The sequence below is a fragment of the Natrix helvetica genome (assembly GCF_964273705.1).
Source record: "Natrix helvetica genome assembly, chromosome: Z".
Taxonomy (NCBI): domain Eukaryota; kingdom Metazoa; phylum Chordata; class Lepidosauria; order Squamata; family Natricidae; genus Natrix; species Natrix helvetica.
In genome coordinates this window covers 50,481,600-50,504,225 of record NC_138554.1, presented here as the reverse complement: position 1 = coordinate 50,504,225, position 22,626 = coordinate 50,481,600, and the positions used below count along the sequence as shown (strand labels likewise).

The following is a 22,626-nucleotide window of genomic DNA, read 5'->3' as shown; positions in this document are numbered from 1 at the left end:
GATGGGGGAGGGAGGGGAGAGACAGAAAGAAACACAGGCAGACAGACAGAGGCACAGAGAGAGACAGACACAGAGAGAGAGTGAGTGAGAGACAGACAGACACACATACAGTGACAGAGATGGGGAGGGAGGGAGGGAGAAACAGACAGAGAGAGACGCAGAGACACACACACAGAGAGTGAATGAGTGAGTGAGTGAGACAGACAGAGACACACACACACAGTGAGTGACACACACACACACACAGAGTAACAGAGATGGGGAAGGGAGGAGAGAGACAGAGATACACAGAGAGAATGACAGAGAGAGAATGACAAAGATAGACAGAGGGGGAGGAAGGGGGAGAGAGACAAAGTGCCATACACAGAGAGACAGACAGACAGACAGACAGACAGACACACACACACACACACACACACAGAGAGAAAGAGAGACAGAAAGAGAGAGAAAGAGAAAGATATATTCTCTTAATATATAGATATATTAAGAAATATTTCACAATATATAATTACATATTGTTTTGTGATTAATCACTATGCTTTAATTATGTTCAATTTATAACAATAAAAATACATCCTGCATATCAGATATTTACATTACGATTCATAACAGTAGCAAAATTACAGTTCTAGAGTAGCAACGAAAATAATTTTATGATTGGGGGTCACTACAACATGAGGAACTGTATTAAAGGGTCGCGGCATTAGGAAGGTTGAGAACCACTGATCCACAGGTTTTCTTTTATGTTTGTTTTGTTTCTATAACTGGTTATTTTAAAAGCATGAGGAATGTAGAAAAAGTAAAATTTAGTATCAGATGCTAGATGGAATCAATAGACTGGATCATTGGTAGATAAATAGATCCAAGTTGAATCTGTGGCAAATAAGGCCATACCTCTTAAGAATCGGCTTTTCAGTATAGAAATTCATGTTCTCTAGGACAACATAACTTGTTAGGGGCTCAAGAAAGCCAATTAATTCTTCCTATCTCTTTCCATGATATCCCTTATTTAGTTATACCGAGTATAACATTTCTAGGGACTTTTTAGTGGAGTAGTGGAGTCAAAAATGTATCTTCTATCCTTCTAAAAAAAAACATTCTTTACCAAATCTCAGAATTTTTCTGGACCATAATAATAATTTTTCTCATTTCTAAATAAGCCCTGCTTTATTCATTTCTTAATGAAATGAAGACAGGGATGTCATATGAATCTCATTGGCTAATCCAAAAAGAATTATCCAATATCACCAGATGCTAACACTTGTGTATTTCTTTATTTCTTTTGCAAACAAAGGTGCTTCCAGATTAGGCTTTAATGGGGATTTTGCCATTGATAGAATTTTATAGGGGATTCAGATATGAATTTACATGTTCCCACCACTTTTCTATCTCACCCCCCCCCCCTCAGTTTTCAATTCTCAAAGGTTGGTTAATAAACAAATTTTTATTTGTTGCAATATGCTTTATCTGGAAGCACCTTAAGAATTCCAGGATTTTCTTTTTACAAAATGCAGTGATTTTGAGTTACCCTGAGATTCCAAATTTAATCTTCAACTCAAAGCTTATGGCACTTGAAATATACATTAACTAACATGCATTGTCAAAAAACCCCAAATTTAATTTACTAATTAAATTTGCATAGTTTGCATTATTAGTCTGCTAGTTTATAGAAATAGAACACTATTTGCATGATGTTGGACTTGTACAATGTTCTCTGTTTCAGTGCTTATCAACTGACATAATTGTGATATTTGTCTGCAGTGGAGAAAATGATCTTAATAGTTATCATTTTCAAAAAAAAACATTAAAAATACAAAAAGGCAACTCTATCGTCTGAGTAGTGTTATGCTATTGATGCATGTACGTATTTCACTCTCTCAATCAGAGACTGAAAAGTTTATCAACAAAAATGTACACTTTCTAAGAGGGATTTTGGTTACGATTATGTAGTTCATGAATACTGTAAAAGTAGGCTACATAGAGTAACAATGAACAAAGCACCTTTTTTCATAGGTCCCATTTACCAGTCTTCTTTATTCTAGCATAGTGATGTCTGCCTCATTTGTGTGTCAGACACAGCTCCAATTCATCCTCAGCCGCTATTTTCCCCATAGGGCTCTATTTTCTCAAATTAATTTTGTGACCGTTCTCCCATTATTGGGAAACCACATGTACAGTTACAATCATTATTTGTGGGTATGGTTTTAACATTTGTATTTTTCCTCCTCTTTAATTCACTCTACAACTATAAAGACTACTTCTCCTATAATTATAATAATGTGTAGTCAGTTGATTACGTTATAAACATAGCTGAAACAATGCTGCATTTGGTAACATACGCCACTAAGTACTGATCAAATTTTGAAAAGAAAAATCATGGATTCCTAGTTAGGAAATGGAAGAGGCTTTGTTATTGTATAGATTTACAATATGCACTGTGTGCACAATTATTAGGTAAGCTGTATTTTGGAGGATTAATTTTATTATTTAACAACTACAGTACTCTCGGTCAATCCAAAATGTTAATAAACCTCAGACTTGAATATTATAAAAAAATATTTTAACATTTTTAAACAAACAAGAACAGACAAACATGAAACATAAAACCATCTTCCAGTTTCGTACTGAGTGTCAATTGGTTACAAAACTTTTGTGCATCCTCACCATAGTCTTCACTTACAATTTATATAGAATCTCGTATTATCAATCTGATATTATGTATACAATTATTATCAATGTTAAACATTTATTTGACTATAACTATTATTTCTTCATTTTATGTGAGATATTCTAAATTTTGAATACACTTATATTATGGCATTTCATTACATCATCCTAAAATTCTGTATCATTCCATTATCCTTGTATTGTAAAATTCTTTAGCATATTTCACTTCCATATTTTTTGTCTAAACATTGATAAATCCCATGTTTTATAAAATTGTTTATCTTTGGTTACAAAACTTTTGTGTATCCTCTCCATAGTCCTCACTTACAAATTATATAAAATCTCATATTATCAATCTAGTATATATGTATACATTATTATCATTGTTAATGATTTATTTGACTATAACTATTATTACTTCATTTTATGCAAAATATTCTAAATTTAAATAAATTAAATTAATTCTTATTATAGCATTTCATTACATCATCCTATATCCATCCAATAGTAGTACAATCCTTTATTTCTTGTCATTTGTAGTATTTGTGTTCTAATTGCTTTCTTGTAAATCTTATATGGACATCTCTTGGCAACTTGTATTTCACTGCATGTCTTGTAAAGACTCCATACCCCTTGTTTGTTCCTTCCATCATCTTCCCTTTGGTTATCACCAATGCTTCTGCCAGAATTTCTATCATTACTTCTGCCAAATTTTCTCCCTTTTCTTCTTCTATATTCTGGAATCTGAGGTAAAATTCTGGTCTGTCGATCTCCCATTCCAATATTCCACTCTTGTCTTTTTCAACTACACTCAATCTGTTGTCAATATCTCCAATTTTCTTATCTCTTTGTTCATCTTTTTCTTCAATTTTTTTATAATCTTCCCTTATATTTCATCATTGTTTGGTGGATATTCTCAATTTTTTCATCTGTTTTTTCTGTTCTTTGTTCAATATTCTCTGTTATCTTTTAAATGTTCTCTATTCTTATTTGTATTTTTTGAATTTCTTGCATAATCATCTGCAATGTCACTTCCTTTTCTTTTTCCTGCTGCAACATCATCTGTATTGATCTTTTCCTCCAGATAGTAAACACTGCCACTATATAGAATCCAAGGCTCTTTTATTAAGTTCCAAACAAAGTTAACAGTTCTCTTTCCAAGTTCACTGCAATCTTCTTTCTTTCAACTCCAAGCTTTTCACTCCAGTCTCACTACTGATAGTATCCCAGAGGATCACCTATATAAACAATCTGTGCTCATCATTTTCAATAAACAAGCTGAGAGTCCTTGAAATGTAAAACCAGCTCTTACTTTGCACAAGATTATCAAATGCTCAAACAAAGAAAAGAGAAACAAGCCTCCAAACCTCTAAATGGCAGTGTTACTTCTTTTCCTCTACTGTCACTTCCCTCTTTATATTCCAGGAAAGAAATTTTTTTTTAAAGAGAAAATACTATAGGGCGTTGAAAAAGGAAAAAGAAAGAAACTCTTAAAAAAGGAAAAATAAAATCAGTCCAGTTTAAAAAATAAGAGGCATTTGTAGAAATTCCAGCAGTAAAAGGATTAAAGAAAAATGACACACTAAGTTTGACCCAGGCTTACTCTCGCCGCTTGACCTCTTCTGTCTTCAATTTTAACTTTACTTTTAATCCTTTGGGGTGTTCTCTCATCTAATAATAAAAATCATCTCACCAATTCGACACACTTTGTCTCCAGCTTGCCTTCCGTTTCTGGAGCTGTCCCAACTTTTAGCAGCTTTAATGGCTGCTTTTCTGTTGCCGGAAAAAAGGGCTTCTCCTGGATCTACCAGGGATTTTGCGATGTCCCTGGAATCAGCAGGATGTGCCCTTCTCTATCACCGTCTATACAGGACGGTTTAGGTCCAAAAGGACCGTCCAGTGGCAGAGATATCGATGGCAATCTTGGAGCTTCAAGATCGCACGTTGTACTATCGCGACGTCAGCCCCGCCTTCTCTCAGGCTTGAATATTTAAGAAAGTAAGTGAGGTAATAGATTTCATAGGAGAATATCTATGTGGGCACAATTATTGGGCAACTATTCGTGTGCAGAATTATTATGCAACTAAATGAAAAATCAAAATTTGCCCATCTCACTTATTTATTTTCATCTGTTAAAGTGAGAATAATAAACAAACAACTTAACATTTACAAAAAAATGCAAACAAAAAAATCAGTAACAAATATAGCCACCCTTCTTTTCAATAACAGTCATAAGCCTTCCATTCATAGAGTCTGTCAGTTTCTTGATCTGTTGGCAATCAGCTTTTTGTGCAGCCCCAACCACAACCTCCCAGACACTGTTCAGAGAGGTGTGCTGTTTTCCTTCACCGTAAATCTCCCATATAAGAAGGGCCCACAAGTTCTCAATAGGGTTTAGGTCAGGTGAGGAAGGGGTCATGTCATTATTCTTTATCTTTAAAGCCTTTACTGGCTAGCCATGCAGTGGATTACTTCGATGTATGTGATGGAACATTGTCCTGCATAAAAATCATGGTCTTCTTGAAAGATGCAGACTTTTTCCTGTACCACTGCTTGAAAAAAGTGTTTTCTAAAAACTAGCAGTAGGTTTGGGAACTGATTTTGAGTCCAGCTTCAACCTGAAAATGTCCAATTAGCTCACATTTCATAATACCAACCCATACCAGTACTCCACCTTCACCTTGCTGGCATCTGAGTTGAAGTGGAGCTCTGTTGTCTGTTACTGATCCAGCCCATTCATCTGGTCTGTTGATTCCCTCTCATCTCATTAGTTATAGAACCTTTGAAAACTCTTGTCTTCAGATATTTCTTGGCCCAGTCTTGCTGTTTCATCTTATGCATCTTGTTAAGTGGTGGATTTCAGCATTCCTTACGTTGGTCATGTCTCTGGGCACTGAACACCTTGTACTTCTGGGCGCTTGAGGTAGGTTGCAGTTCTGGAATATGACCACACTGGAGGATAATAGGCTTCTGGTAGCTTCATGTTTGATTCTTCTCAAATCTTTGACACACCCCAATATCTGAACAATTTCAAGAGAGCTGCATCCCTCTGAAAGACTTTTTATAATTTTTGACTTTTCAGAGTCAGTTAAATCTCTTTGTTAGCCCATTTTGCCTGAGGAAAAGAAGCTGCCTAATAATTATGCACACCTTGATAAAGGGTGTTGATATCCTTAGGCCACACCCTCCCACATTATTCAAATACACATCACCTGATCTGCTTCTATTCACTAAGCATTCAAGTTTATACAGCTTGGAGGTGGAAAATGTGCATACAAAAGATGATATGGTCAAAATACTCACTTGCCTAATAATTATGCACATGGTGTATATGGAAACTAATAAGGTGTTTTATTAGGCAATTATTAGCAACAATTTCTATAAATATCATTCTAAAATATTGCTTTTAAAAAGCTACTCTTCTTTTCCATTATATGTAGCATTCCCTACAATGTCTAGAAATTTAGCCAATGCTGTTTAGATTATTAGAGTCTGCAAAGGGAATTAAATTGTGACAGTACTGTCATATTCACAGCAGCAGTCTTGTAGCTTACCAAGTTAAAAATGTGTAAATAAGGAAAACATTTTTCATTAGATCTCTCTAAGCATGTCTCGTAAATCAAATTTCATGAAGTAAGTTTTGAAGGAGGTTAATTTCTAAATTCTTGACATAGAACTTGTGGACAATGTGAGACTCACAGACAGTGATTATGAATTTGTTTTCAGTCTTTCCTTGTCCTCTTCCTTCCTTATTTCCCTTTGTCTATCAGGTCAATGTGCATCACACACCTACACTCGATATACGTATTTTCTATCCTTGCTGTGTGCTATCTCCTTTTCAGGAGGATTTGCAGCCTTTCAACAGGGAAGAAGAGAGAATCCATTGATTTTGGATAGTGAGGTAGGCACCATCCTCTCCCTGGCTATTTTGAGAGAAATAGCCAGGGAGATGAAGGACTTCTTCAGAGAGTAGAGTGGGAGGCTTGAGAGGATGAGGTACTGTTATTAGGCATCACATTTTACAGAAGAAAACACCTCGTATGATCTATGTAATTGTATCGGGTTTTGAGGAAACAAAGCGAATCGGGAAAGAAGTGCAGCATCTCAATGCAGAGGTTTAAAAAAAGGAGATGATTAGATTAGCTGGCTCAGAATTCTGGGAGTTGAAGTCCACAAGTCATAAAGGGGCCATAGTTTCCTACCTCTAATCTGAGGGAACATGCCGTTTTGTGTTGAGATTTTTTAAAAAAAACTTCTCCTTTTTTCCTTTTTTTTTTTTTTTTGGCAAGCCATAGTAATTTTAAAAATGGAATTGACCTGCGTATTTTCTTAAATGTCTTTTGGAATGTTTGTGTGAAAAATGAGTAGCAGAGGTAGGTCTTTTGTCTGATTTGAGGAAGGTTATGTTCTTAGCACATGGCTTCTATTTGAGTAATGTTATGTAGATCTGACATGAAGAGTACTTCTGAAGGGAGATCAGATGATTGTAGTAAAAGGTAATCCATTCAGATCTCATTGGGGTTTTTTTTTGCATATGGGTTTATATGTTCAAATGCATCCCGCTTAATATAAGATTTTGAAATGTTCCTATAGCTGAGAATTTCTTGTATATCTTGTCTAACTCAAGCCACCAATTCCATCATAGGTAAATGGGTTGATAAAATGATATTGGTCTAAATTATAAATACTTTTTTTAAAAAAATTCTAATCCAAAAAAATATTGGAAATAAGTTATGTAAGAGCTCAAGGCATTGTTTATCCATCTGTCCATCAGTGTGATAAATGTCTGGAAACTGAATAGAAGAGTTACAAAGATGGTGGCAAAAGCTGGCAGAAGAAACACAAGAGTTTGAAAATGGACTGGATCTAGCTTGGGACTGCAGAGAAAAACATTCCCAATGCATCCCTATAGGAGAAAAAGACCAGAGAAGAGTTGTAACTTGTAATCACAATTGCCTTGAGTGAGTTCCACCATAGCATAACATAGCATCAATTTTCTCAGGACTATGGTTACTTCCTGTCATGGGTAGCATAACATAGCATCAATTTTCTCAGGACTATGGTTACTTCCTGTCATGGGTTGCTCAGTTTCTAATGTCCAGAATCATTGAGGGTTACAAGGGAATCAGTATCTTGGTACCTGCTCAGCTTTGGAGCAAAATGCACAGCAAAGATGGATTTGGTCCCCACCCTTTGGGACTATATTGTGTGTCTTTTTTCCAGTCGTATGCTTTCCTGCAGTGTTATTTGTTGTAACCTAATAACTGCTAGTAAGTATTTTTGTTTATATTTGTGTCGTTTGTGCATGTCTTATTTCTTGATAACTTGACTCTATTGTGATTATACCACCACATTGTTCCAAATGCTTTTTCAGTTGCATTTTAAAAAGATCCTTTAAAAAAGTAATCCCTCCTTCCCCCCGCCAGCCTTTTCAATGCACATTGATTATTTCTGTTCTTTCAGTTTTGTGGACATAAACCTTATGTTTTACATCAAAAAAGGTATTTAGCTCAGTTTCTGTTGTTGTGCTTTTAAATAATTTCTCTGTGATATAGTTTATTTGATTACACCTCTCTTTCTTTCTCTCTATTTTCTACTTTCATCTAAGCGCCCTCAGTTTCAAATCTCCATCCTTTGGAGGTATAATAGTTTTTGCATGCTGTGGAAATGCGGTGTCACATAAGGGGTAATTTTGCAAGAATAGTGAGATCTTCAGAGATGAGTACAAAAATTATTTTTAAAGTATGTCTTTCTCTGTGAAATATTCTAACTCTAAGAATATGGATAGCCTATAAATGACTGAAATATTTGGATTCCTATGCTATTAAAAAAACCTGAAACAGCATGAATTTGAAAGGCAAAATAGAACTGAATAGTTAATTCTAAAAACCAAGATAATTAACTTTTAGACTAGATAATTTATTTGAAAACATGGGATCAACTATTTTATGGATATCTTGCTTTTATGGTGGTTCTTATTTTCCCATGAATCTTTAAATGAATCTTCTTAAAATCACAAAATGAATCGGTGCTGCATGTTTGGGAGAAAATTTGATAACAAATTTTTTTTGGCTTCACAGTTTCTTGCAGAAAGCTTTTATTCAGTCTTGCTTGGTTAAATGATTCTTCCAACTGCATTTCTTTTCAAACAAGTTCCAATATTTTGTATGTCTCACTTTTCCAGCATATTTTGGGCTTTTAAAAAAAAAGTAAAATAAATTCCAATCCCATAGTGTATAGTGTTTTTTTTCCCCCAATTTTCTTCTCACAGATACAAATCATATACAAGCCGGTGGATCTTAGCCATGTAACATCCAAATGTGGATCTCTGGATAACATTCATCACAAACCAGGTGATATCTATGTACTTTATTTTTGAGGTATCTTTCTAAGATATATTGTATTGCTTGTCTTTGGGTAAATGTTAGTTTTGTTTTTATTTTGCCTTTAAGAAATACTGAGATGATGAAGATAAAGGTAATTGCAAGGGATGTAAGTTATTTAGAGAACAACGAATAGTTACAATTGATAAATGAGATCAGAGAAATTACTCCTTCTATATGTTGATTCCTGCTGTTGTTAAACCAAGTATTTACAAAATGCTGGATGCTGTCATTTACAGAATTCCTATCAACTTATTACTTCAGAACATCAGAAAAAAAACTATGTTTAATTAACTGTAAAATTAAATGAACAACAAATTTCTCCAAGTGTTTTTAGTCCCTTTTAAGGGAAGCATTTTGGATGCGGAATTGTTGCAGGATGAAGTCTGGAAGTCCTTCCTCAATGTGCACCAGACTTCTCTGCTGTAATTTAGAACATCAATTTCCAGACTTCTAGTAGGGAGCCAGTTTGCGCTGGGAACAAACCTTATCCAGTAGTTCTTTGAGTCTTACATAAGCCCTGCTTGCTTTTATCTGTTACTTAAACAGGGGTCTAGAAAACAGGAAGAAAGAGAAAAGGTGTAGAAAAATTGGAGTTCATCAGTTTAAATCAGGGGAGTCAAACTCAAGGCCTGCAGACCAGATCTGGCCTATGATGAGGTCAGATGCCCATGCGGCCATCCTGGAAACTGTAAAGGGCAGGTGTATGTCGCTTTGGCGCAGCCCACGCCATTCTGGCATGCACGCACAGGAGGCACATGCATATGTGCAAAGGCCCAGTTTACCGCCACTGCGTACAGGGCAACAAAACTAGTCTGTGTGACTCTGGTAAAGAAAATTAGTTCAGGCATTCCAATTTTGCAAGATTTTTTTTTTTTTTTTTGGTGAGAATTTGGAAGGTCTGAACTATTTTTTTTTTTACCGTAGTCCCACAGACTACTTTTGTTGCCCTGCACAGTGGTGAACGGAGCTGGAAAGCAGGGAGAGAGAGGGGAGAGGGAAGGAAGGGCAGAGACAGACAGAGACACCTGCTTGAGGAAAGAAGCATTCACAAACATACACATAGAAAAGTATTTTCTTCAGAAGTCATCATTATATGTTCCTTTTGATATCTGTTAATCCTGCTCATTTTTCCTTAGGTGGTGGACTGGTAGAGGTGAAATCTGAGAAACTGGATTTCAAAGATAAAGTGCAATCAAAAATTGGGTCATTAGATAACATCACCCATATTCCTGGAGGAGGAAATAAGAAGGTAAAAAGGTTTTTCTCTGGCTATTTTTAGTTGTGTAGGTGATGCGGGCTGGTTTGCCTAGGAGGCTGTAAGGCAATAATTTGCATTAAGTTTTGAGAAATAATATCTCTATCAAATCTTCTAATTCTGGAATGGTGCTAATTTAAGTCTTAACACAATTCTTACTAGGTCCCAATTTTCAAAGCACAATATCAGTAAATATCCCCAGCGCCAACTGAAGCATATTAAGACATTGACTAAACCAGCAGCTGTTCTTAATTGTAAAGAAGCAACTAAGAGCTAATAGTTGCTACATACAAGCTCACATAAGCTTCTCAGGTTGATCTCCCTCAAAAATGGGTGCCCAAGAGGAAAAGGCAAATTTTTCCTTGTATGGAATGCCTTTGCTAAATAAGGTATCCCTCTTTTCATATATATTTGGTACATTTTCCAACAAGCACCTTCAGATGTGTACAGATATACCTAAACCACAAGGCTGCCACACTGGAAACATACCCAGCAGGTTATCAGATATACGTGTTCCTTTATAAGAGTGAGTATAGAAGCAACAGGTTTGTGCAGTGAAGTTGAAGATGATACATAGTATTAATCAACTATTAGGTTTTACTTTATGATCCCATCTTCTCACCTCTTTCTCAAACCAGATTTTAGACTGTGCATTGACACTTTTAAAAATACTCCTCCTATTTCCTGTTGAACGGATGGCAGGAAAATTTAAATATTTTTCTGGTAGTTTTCACATTCGGAGTTTATTTAGAGAGAGCATGCTTATTTAGGAATGGTCTTGAACAATAACTGTATTCTCTTAGAGAATGTGAGAGAAATTATCAGGAAATAACTAAATATTAAAGTTCTGCAAGATTTTGAGACATTTGGAACACTGACAAGGATGGATGATTTCCTGTTTTGGATATTATCCCTCTAATACATCTCCATATTCTCTCATCCTTGCAAGGATTCTCCCATGGAACATTTTTACCTGCACAGAAAATATTATTACAACAGTGTGGATAAATCACAAAAGCACACCAGATCCAGAAATATCCATGTCATACTAATGTCATCTTGAATTGGCTGTCTTGTCAAGACCAGCTCTTGTCTTACTGAACATCTGCTGTGTTAAAAGGTTTGGGAGAAGGGCAAACTGAACTTACATTTTTAATTAGTGACCCTATCCCATTACCAAAGAATTCTATAGAAGACCAATGCTAAGATAAAGATATTTATCACCAAGTTCATAAACAAGCTTTTTTCATTCATAGATTTTTAAAAATACATTTCTGCCACCTCTGATGCTTGCCAGAATATTAAGAAAAGTCAAATCATGCCCTTGGGAATTATTCTGATTTTTCTACACTAGTTGTGGAAATACTTCTTCTCCAGCTATAGTGTTTTTTAAGATATAGCAATCTTACCATCTTTTTTTTCACCAAGATCTACTGCTAAAATAGTTCAAAAGAGGAGAACATTAGGATCATCAGAGAAATAAAGATAACATAACCCCTGCTTTTAAGTACATCTGCATATGTCAAAAGAAATGCAATAGCAATTAATATTTCAGACTGGGCAGAAGGGAGGATAAATATTTCTTGGCCTCACTGGATAATGAAGTCTACAATGAATGTGGATGTTTTGATGATTTAATACTGTTTTTATATATGAAGATACCACATGGTACCTTTGAAGATTATCTCAAATTTCACAAATCTCCTTGCTCTGTCTTTGAAAGATCACGCTAAAAAATCCCTTTTGATTGCTCAAATAATTGCTTCTAGGTTGTTGAAAGGGGAAGCGTGCTATCTTCCACAGGGTGTAAATATTACCAATTGCTGTCATCTTCATAGGGAAACAGATAAAATGATGGAATACAGATCTTCCTGTAAGGACAGCTTTCAGGGAAGTTGAAGTCAGTGGAATGTGTTTAAAAATTAATTACATACTTGTTTTAATTGGACTTCCAACCTGGTTCAGGCTGGTAAATAACCTGGGCTGGATAGGGAGAAATTCAGTGGAATTGTTTGATTCCGAGGACTTGCAGTATTGCACTGCTTGATGATGAAACAAGGCAAAATGGAGCAGTTAGTCAATTATGGCTAGGGCTTTGTTTTGTTCTGGGTCAAGCTGTTCCTGAAAATCTGGAGCATCTTGTTGCCAAATACTGGTTCCCATAGGAAAAAGTTTGCCCAAGAATGTTTTGGATTTCAGCTGTAAACATTCCCCAAAAGTCTGTTTTTAAAATCTTGTTTAATCTGATCCTTGATAGCATTACTTTTCTGCAGTGTGCTCTACCTACAAAAGATAGTAATTTAGACTGCCAATCAGAAGCCAATGTTGGAATATCTGCACTGATTAGGAATTGTCTTAAAGTATTAGCTTTGTATTCCAAAATTTGAGTTGGACTAATCTGGCCAGATTAAAGATATGTTTTGTTAAAAAATTGCCATCTTCATGCAGTCCACAAAAAAGAGCCTGTTTGAGGACACTTCTGCTCACAGGATAAAGTCTTATTCTGCATCACTTCCTATATTGATGATTCTCAATCATGCTACAGAAGATGACGAGATGCATTATGGTAATTTTATAGTAAACTTACAACTGCTCATAAATTATATACTCAGAAATTACCTTTACAGCAGAAATAATGATTCTGTTTGCAATAAGAATGCATTCTTATATGAATGATTGCTGGACTAACTGATGCTTTTGAGGAAATCTGTAATAGTGAATGTGTTTTGAAAGGTTTTGAGGTGAGTGAATTAAAGGAATCAGTGTTTTTCTCTCCCCCCCCCCCCAGCTAGTGAATGGTTAGGCATTTATAGAGGTGAAATCACAGAGGTTGAAGTTAAAGAAGTTGAACACTACTTGTTATAAGTAGTAATAATATAACTAAATGTCTATGGACTTTCTCAGTCATTCAGGACATGACTGTTCGAAAGGTGCTTTTTCAAAAGGCAATTGGACTTTGTTGTCCCTTGAAGACTTCCAGAACTGAAGAAACTTCTTGGATGAGAAGCAAAATGTCTTCAAAGTAAAACAGTCCAGTTGCCTTTTGAAAAAGCACCTTTGGGATATTATAATAACATTGATTAAAAAAAAAAGATTGGCTTTGAGTTGAAAAGACAAAATTGTAAAAATAACGAACTTAGTTAAAAGTAGGTCACTTCAGTTGAGTCTATATACCAAACTTTGTGATCTGAAACAAGGTTGGTGTCTCCTTCATAGAGAAGGGTTATCAACAGGAAAAATATTATTACATCAGAAACAGAGTGAGATGCTTATTTCCTTTTGGTCTGAGCAAGAAGAATATTATGAGTCACTAGCAGAATTATCTTACTTAGAAGGTATATGCAAATATGTGTAAGCAAAGTTCAAAAGGTCTTCTTCAAATAAAAACTTTGAGAGAAAAGAAATTGATTTGTGACAAGTAAAAGAAGGCAATATTGTGATGTTCCCAAACATATTCATTATTGCAACCAACAGTAATGAGACCATACCATTTACTGTCAAACACATTGAAGTAGGAAAGAAAAATTTGAAAACTTTCAAAGTTTTTTAAAACTCTGACTGGTTAAGGAACTCTTTTACTGAAGCAACATCAAATTTCTGATTTGTGTAAATTAAAATTTCCTGTGCTCACAAACATAAAAAGTGAAAAATTACAAGCAATTGAGAGAGAAATGAGAATATGTCTGGAATTACATCTGATAACAAAGAGCCATGTAAATCTCATCAATCCCAAGTATCCCACTAGGTGGCAAAATAGAAGTTAAATCTGGTAAGTTTCTGCTTGGTTGATTCATAGTAATTTAAATTTGGAAATATACTAACAACCATATAACTATAATAATTAAGCAACTTTCAAGGTTACTGTTTTATTTGCAACTACTCTATTTCTGTAATAAGTCTTCAGAAAATAAATACTTTCCTTAGGCATTATTCAGCAATTCAACTTGTGCTTGCAGTATGCATTATTAAGACAACAGTGTAGTAGAACATGGTATCAACAGAATGTAATGTATGATTTTTAAGAGTACCATTAGTGAGGAGGGGAAAGGTTAAGAAGTTTTGTTTTTATTTCAGTAGCAGTATAGAAAAGAAACATCATAGCTTTGTAGCTCGCTCTTTCAAATTGTTAATGATGGGTTTTCAACAAAAGTATTGTATAATACTTTCTTTTTTATTGATTGTGGCCAGTTTAAAACCGTTACACAATACATTGGTGTTATTATAGAAAGTAGAGCAATAAAGAAATAAAGTAAAGTAAAAAAAATATTTGGACCAAGATGTTCATATGTCAGTTTTTCAAGTCGCTACCCTAGGTATACCTTCAGCAACAGCTGCTAGTAGTTGTTATTTTTATCTTTGTGCAGTAAAAGATTTCGTCTCTTTAAGTTTTGTATATTGACTTGAGATAGAAATCACAAGCTATCTAAACCTAGTTATTTTTCTTGTAAATTGGTATCTTAGTTTAGATTGCTATAGTCACATAGTTTCAGGTTAGCAACAAAAACGTAGCATCAACTTTGAAGCAGCAATCTGAGAGTGATCCATTAATGCGAGTTATTCTTTTGTTTGTATGTGCCTCATCTGTTGTTCCTCTCTTGGGGAGGGAGGCTCCACTCACATGCATTTCAGTCCTTTCCACTCAGATGCATTTCATTTTAATAACTTTATAAAAAAAATGTTTTTCATTAGCTCTTTCCAATGAGTGTTCTGGCTTCTGATGGGAGGACTTTTCTGCTTCCTTATCCTTCTCTCACTGATGTTGACACAACTTTTGCATTTCTTCCTCCTTCTTTTTGCATTGTTTCTTCCTTCTGAATTTTCTGAATCACAGTTGGGATAATTCAGCAGGTCAATAGATGTACTTGATTATGGTTTGGTCCCAAACACATGAATAGCACTTAAGGAAAATAGTTGCAATTGGAAAAAGGGTTGCCCATTCATAAAATGGCTGCCACAATGGCTGAATACAGTCACCAAATGGCAGTTTGCTAGAAACATTAGGTCATATTATGTATCAGGTAATATCAAGCCTTACAGGTAATCCTCATTTCCCAACCACTTGTTCAGCAACCATTCACACTTAAGATGGTGCTGAACAAGTGGTAGTTAAGAGATCCGGTAGTTAGAGATCCTTGCTTAATGATTGCACACGATTTGCTTAACAATGATAACTGGGACTGTCAAAATATGCTTTTCTTTCCACTTATGACTGTCATTTAATAATGGAGTTTCTGCTTCAAATTACTGGTGTTAAGCAGAGATTGTCAGTACCATATAGCACTTCAGCTTTATCTCTCCTCCTAGACAAATGATAAGGTGACCAACTTTTTTACAATGAAAAGGAGGACAAATAAATTGGAAAAAATATATCGTAAATAAAAGAAATATTTTATTCATTGCAATCATAATATACTAAAATATGATATATGCATAATAAAAACATTTGGAACATTTTATATTGTAATTATGCTTACATGCCTATTAATTATTATTTAAATGAGTACTTTTCCATTGAATTAATATTTTTTGTCAATGTATTATCTTCTAACAATATATTGGAAATATCTGAACAAGAAATATCCTTCATATTGAATTTTACGGCAAGTGCTGCAGCTAGAGTATCAACATTCAATCTCGATTTCTCACTTGTCCAAAAATCATTGGCAATTGAAAAAAACTCTTTCAACTGCTGCATTAGTTCCAGGGCAGCACAACGTAAATTGAACAAATATAAATAAATGTTCACATGGAATATGTTCATTTTTTAAATGGCTGACAATATCCACCCATCTTTTATCAATTTCAACATGTTGATTTTCCCATTGTATTAATTTTTCAGAATTTAAATATACATTCAGTCTTCTAATTTCTTCAGAGACAATTGTCGTCTATTTTAATGTCTAGCATTTCTTTAGATAAAAATTCAACACAAGATTCAATATCTGTTCAATATACTTGTGATGAAGTAAAAAAAACACCATTAAAAACTGTTTAATAAAATACGTCACATAACACGCAACAGATTAGCCTTCAAATATCAAAAAGGAGGACATGTAGGAGGACACTTTTCGAGGGAGGACAGAACTTACAAAAGAAGGACTGTCCTCCCTAAAGGAGGACGGTTGGTCACCTTACAAATGAGAAAGATTTAATGTAGATATAAGATTATATAGTTCATCCCTGTTGTAGTTGGTCACTGAGGAGACGGAGTCGAAATATAGTACAACGTGTTTATTAGCAATGAACTGACTGGAACGAAAAACTAGCCGTCTGACAGCTATTTATACAACAAGCTGTCAGACGGCGAACCAATAGAAACAAAGGATTTTCCCGCCGGCTGGCCGGCGCGCCTGAGCCAATCAGAGGGCCTCTCCACTCGACTGCCCTCTGCTGGTCAGGCTCGCCGGTATACAACACCCCTTTCCCCTGGATTGCGCAGGCGTAATCATCTAAGTACGATGGACGTCTGCGCAGGCGCTGGGAGCGTCTCAACAAAGATGGCGCCCCGCCAGAGGAAGGAGTGTCGGTTCCGCTCTTGTGGCGAACAGGCCGCGAAGAGTCCTGGACGGGTCTCACTCCCGGCAATGCACCGACTGGTGACGGTAAGCTTGCCAGCACACCGGGAGGGGCTGTTGCGAGGTCGGAGCTAGCGGCGTGTGGACGGTCGAGCCCGTAGGCGTCGTCGTTAGGGCCTGGTTGATTTTTTGCTGTTGGACTGAGTTCAGGTCCCTCTGGTTGTCGACGCATCTGGCTTATGTGCCACCGCCAATGTCTCCCATCATCGAGGAGGACCCTGTAAGAACAGGGCCCCGTGATGTCAGTCACCCGTCCAGGTAGCCACTTGGGCTCGCCGGCGTAATTGCGAGCAAACACCCCCTCACCCACCAGAAAAGACCTGGGGGGGGGGAGGAATAGCAGGGGAGGAAGGGTGGTAGAGGGGATGGAATCGGTCAAGAAGGGAACGGAGGCGTCTGCCCATCAATAGCTCTGCGGGGCTTTTGCCCGTAGTGGGGCAAGGGGTGGAGTGTTGGGAACGGAGATAGGTGGAGATGCGGGACGGCCAGGGGAGGGCAGCCATGCGGGCAAGAGCTTCTTTAGCCGAACGCACCGCGCATTCAGCAAGGCCGTTGCCTGCAGGGTGGTAGGGAGCAACGGGGGCATGGCGGATGCCCAAGGAGGCAAGGTAGGCCTGGAATTCAGCGGAGGAAAATTGCGGCCCGTTATCGGAAACGATAACGTCAGGGAGGCCATGTGTGTTAAACAAAGCATCTAAAACTCGGATGGTGGCCGAGGAGGTTGAGCTGGGCATGGGAAACAGCTCAACCCATTTCGACCAGGCATCCACCAGGAGGAAGAAAACCCGGCTGTCAATGGGGCCCATGAAATCGACATGGAGCCAGCTCCATGGGCCCATAGGGACTTCCCACTCCCGGGGAGGGGAAGTCGGGGGCGCAGCACGCACCTGCTGGCACGGGGTGCAGCGTTGCACGAAGGCGGCGATGTCCGCGTCCATGGACGGCCACCAGACATAGCCGCGGCCGAGGCTCTTCATGCGGACAATGCCTGGGTGGCCGTCATGGAGGCGGGACAGAACAGCGGGCCGCAGGGAAGAAGGGACAACCACACGGTTGCCCCAAAGGAGGCAATCCTGGAGAACGGAGAGCTCCAGGCGGCGGCGGAAGAAGGGGGACAGTTGGGGGTCAGAGGAGGCCGCGGACCAGCTCCGAGTGACAGCAGACATGGCACGAACAAGAAGAGGGTCAGCACGGGAGGCCTGCGCGATGTCCGAGACGGACATCGGCAGGCTGAGGTCGGCCAGGAGGCAGATAGAGTAGACTGGGGCTGGGTCAGTGACAGGTAGCGGCAGAGGGCAGCGGCTCAACGTGTCAGTGTGGGCGATGTGGCCGCCAGGCTTGTAGGAGAGGGTGTAAGTGTACGAGGACAAGAATTCCGCCCAACGGGACATGTGGGGGGAGAGGATGGGAGGAGTGGGACGGTCCCCCGCAATAATGCCCAGAAGGGGCTTGTGGTCGGTGACCAGGGAGAAGGGGCGGCCGTAGAGGTAGTAATGGAAGCGTTTTACTCCCGCAACGGCAGCAAGGGCCTCCTTATCCAGCTGGCTGTAATTGCGCTCAGTTCTGGATAAGGTGCGGGAGTAAAAGGCTATGGGCACTTCAGAGCCATCGGGGTAGGAATGGCTGAGAACAGCCCCGATGCCGAAGGGGGAAGCGTCGCAAGCCAAGGTCAGGGGAAAACGCTCGTCATACTGGGCGAGTACTGGGGGGGCGGTGAGCGAGCGCTTGACAGCTGCGAGCGCATGCGCCTCGCGGCTGGTCCACAACCAGGGAGAGGAGGAGTCCAGGAGGCGGTGAAGGGGTTCGGCCAGGGAAGCTTTGTGGGGAATAAAGGAGGAATAGAACTTTAGGAGGCCAAGGAAGGCTTGGAGCTCCACTTTGTTGGAAGGGGTGGGGGCGGAGAGGATGGCTTCAACCTTTGAGGGGTCGGGGTGGATGCCGTTGGCATCGATTAGGAAGCCAAGGAAGGTAACAGAGGGCACGCCGAGTTGGCACTTAGAAGGTTTAAGGTGAAGGCCGGCAGCACGGAACTGCCGCAGGACCTGGCGTAGTATTTTGATGAGTTCTAATCAATCGGCGGCAGCGATTAGAACATCATCAAAATAGGGGGTGACCCCGGGGATGCCATGGAGCAAACGCTCCATGAGCCCCTGGAAGATGCCCGGGGCCACGCTGACGCCAAACTGGAGGCGGCGGCATTTGAAAGCGCCGCGGTGAGTAACTATCGTCTGCGCAAGCGCAGTGGCGTCATCGACAGGCAGTTGCTGGTACGCCTGCGCGAGGTCCAGCTTTGCGAAAATGCGACCCTGGCCCAGAGTGTGCAGGACGTGCTGCACTACGGGCACAGGGTACGGGTGTGATTGGAGGGCCTTATTGAGAGTGGATTTGAAGTCCGCGCAGATCCTAATTGATCCGTCGGACTTCAAAGGTACCACTATTGGTGTCTCCCAGGGGGAGAAATCAACGGGTTCCAAGACGCCTTGGCTAATGAGCTTGTCCAGCTCCGCGTCGACTTTAGCTTTTAAGGCAAATGGAAGCCGGCGGGCCTTAAGGCGGATGGGCGGAATAGAGGGGTCAGGGAAATAGGTGAGCCCGTGTAGCAACCCAGGGAGGGAGCGAAAACATCGGAGAATTCAGATAGGAGGGAGGAGAGAGAAGGGAGGGGGTCAGGAGGGGAGGGAGAGAGAGAGTGAATTCCTGTGATAGACAGACCCAGGGCGTTAAACCAGTCTAGGCCGAGGAGAGAGGCCAGGGTTTTTTTTACAATGAGGAGGGGCAGTTTCGCCTGCCGGGAGCCGAAAGTAATTTGAAAAAGTCTGCAGCCCATCAGGTCAATTACGTTGCCCTGGTAATCACGCAGCCGGCAGTCAGGGGGCTTCAGATGGTAGGGCCGGACCCAGGGCAGTAGGGAGCGAAGGGTGGCCCAGGACATTACAGATCGGGCCAACCCGGTGTCCACCTCCATAGGGCAGGGAACCCCCTCAATAGAGATTTGGAGGTGCAGCTTACCCCGGCCCTCCAAAGTTGAGGAGGCCGAGTCAACAAGCCACTCGGGAAAGGCCTCAGCTGGGTCTCCCACAGAGAGTGAGTGCTGGCGGCGTGAAGGCATGGATGCCGGATGGCGGGGAGGAGGTGGCTGAGGGAGTGGGTTTCGGCGATCTTGCGGTGCGGAACGGCAGACAGCAGCTAGATGGCCCTTCCTGCCGCATTGGTGGCAGAGGGCTTGCCGGAACCTGCATTGAGAGCGTTGGTGGCGGCCGCCACAGCTGAGGCACTGACGTCCATCCCTGGTGGAAAGTGTCTGTAGGCGGTCAGCGGTCTGGTCTACCTCAGTGCGAAAAGAGGCGGCAGTCGAAGGAGCGTAGGAAGCGGTAGGTGCCGCGTAGGGAGAAGGCGGCACGTAGGCAGCGTGAGGGTGCTGGTTGAGATGGCTGAAATCCGGGGTGGATTGATCAGCCATCTCGTAGGCTCTGGCATCATCGACTGCGATTTTTAGTGTCAGTTCGGGTCTAGCCAGGATGCGACGATGTAGCTTAACGTCGCGAAGCCCATAAATGAACTGCTCCAGCAGCGCCTCTTCCAGGTCGCTGAATTCACACAGGCTTGCCTCAGCGCGGAGAGCAGCAACATATTGGGCGATGGTTTGGCCCTCTTTTTGAATACACCGACGGAAATATTGCCGCCGGGCGAAGCGAGATGGCGCGGGCTCGTAGTGGTGCTTGAGGCGAGCCATAAGTTCGTCCCAAGGGAGCGAGTGAGCAGGTTCTGGAGCGGCAAGAGCTCTTGCGGTGGCGAATGTCTCTGCCCCGCAGTAATTGAGGAAGATGCCGCGCTTCCGCTCTTGTGAGAGGCTGACTAGATCATGGGCTATGAGGAAGCACTCAAATCTTTCGAGAAACGCTTCCCAAGCCTCAGCCTCTGGCCGGAACGGCGAAAAGGCGGCGTTAGAAGCCATCGGAGGCACGATGTAGGGTTCCACGTCGCCCGTCCTCGTCGCCAGTGTTGTAGTTGGTCACTGAGGAGACGGAGTCGAAATATAGTACAACGTGTTTATTAGCAATGAACTGACTGGAACGAAAAACTAGCCGTCTGACAGCTATTTATACAACGAGCTGTCAGACGGCGAACCAATAGAAACAAAGGATTTCTCCCGCCGGCTGGCCGGCGCGCCTGAGCCAATCAGCGGGCCTCTCCACTCGACTGCCCTCTGCTGGTCAGGCTCGCCGGTATACAACAATCCCACCACCAGATTTATTTTTAAGGAACTTTGAAATGTGTCCATTGTTACATTCTGCATCTCCTTTTATGCCTATTGAACACCTGGAAGGAAAAAAACATTAGTGGGTTGAAAACAAATTACAAATTGATAATGAGTGTGTCCTTCACATACGTTATCTTTTTAAAGGGCAGTGGTTCTCAACCTTTTCTTCACTTCACGGGCCTACTTTAAACACCTCTTGTGCCCCGCGGACCATGGGCAGAGACCCCCCAAGACTTTAGATTTAAATCATAACATTTTGAGACTTCACGGACCTCCTTGTGACAACATTGTAGCTCCTCATGGATCTGTGGACCACAAGTTGAGAACCAGTGGCATAGGGGATAAACTGTAGAAAGAATTAGAAATAGAATAGACCCACAGAAAGCGGGCCTTTATTATTAGCCACTACGACATCTAAATTTGGTGTTACTGAAACTGGGTCCGACATCATCTGTTTTAGCAGTGTTGCAGTCCATGTAACTGGGTATGAAGAAAAGCTGGTGAGGGAGGGACCGAGGCTCCCCATTTTGGTCATAGATCTTTCCTTTATTGCTTGCTTCAAAGAGATATCACTCAATTTTTGAAGGACAAATTAATGATCCTTTCTATAGGCTAGGGCAAGGCTGCAAAAAATGCTTCATCTTGCTGGTCTGTTAAGTCATTGCAGGTTAATAGTCCTTAATGAACTATTAGTAACAGCAATCCTTTGTAGTATTCAGAGTCAAGTCAGTGGTATGTGATTCTTCTTCTTTAGCTCTTACATTCTTCATCTTCAGTTACTGTGGCTTCTTTTTTCATACTTCCTGCTGCTTTTTCTTCCTTCAGTTCCATATGTCTCTTCCTCCCCATTGAAAAGTTTTGGTTTCATTGTCATCTTATTTGATGATGCTGTTTTGCATCCCACTGACCTTCTCCACCCACATGCAGAGAGAGAAGGGCAAGGAAGACAAGAACCGTGTACAAAACTGCCCCAATAAGGCTGGGCTTCCTTCCCCCATCACGGAGCCCTCCATCCCTGAGGAGAGCCCACTCCCCGACTTGCACCCATGCGATGTCAGTAAGTAGTTACCTGTTGTCATTAGCTTTATGAGAGCAAGAAGGGAATTAGATGCCAAAGCTGGATGGGTGGCTGGGTGGCTGGAATAATTTCATTCCTATTCTTTCTTTTTCCAATTGGAAAAAAAGTTGTCAGTATTAAATGAGCGTTGAGGAATGTTAGGCTCCCCAGTGTGATAAAAACCAGGGATTCTGCACCTCTTAATGTTGGGTTGGATGAATAGAGGTGTGTGCAACTGGGGTGGCAGAGGCAGGTTGTCCTATTTGAAGAAGGCAGGTTGTGCTTGTGGAACGAGGCATTACCTAATTTTTTAGGGCTCCCCCCTCAGTTTCTCTTACAATCAATCCTACTCACCACCACCCCTCACATTCATCTGCAAAGTATTTTAAGGAGTTTTTGTGTATTTTGAGTCCAATCATACAGAA

At 40.3% G+C, this 22,626-nt stretch overlaps 1 protein-coding gene across 12 annotated transcripts in view; it reads left to right on the top strand.

Annotated features, from left to right (window-relative positions):
• MAPT (microtubule associated protein tau) overlaps positions 1-22,626 on the top strand; it is a 99,493-nt gene that overhangs the window by 69,479 nt on the left and 7,388 nt on the right. For 11 of the 12 annotated variants that reach the window (XM_081969753.1, XM_081969761.1, XM_081969756.1 and 8 more), the window contains 2 exons: positions 8,939-9,020; positions 10,190-10,302. In XM_081969753.1, the coding sequence (XP_081825879.1) occupies positions 8,939-9,020; positions 10,190-10,302 (195 nt within the window). Of the gene's footprint in view, positions 1-8,938; positions 9,021-10,189; positions 10,303-22,071; positions 22,202-22,626 lie in introns of all 12 variants that reach the window. The other variant, XM_081969758.1, reaches the window with a different exon arrangement.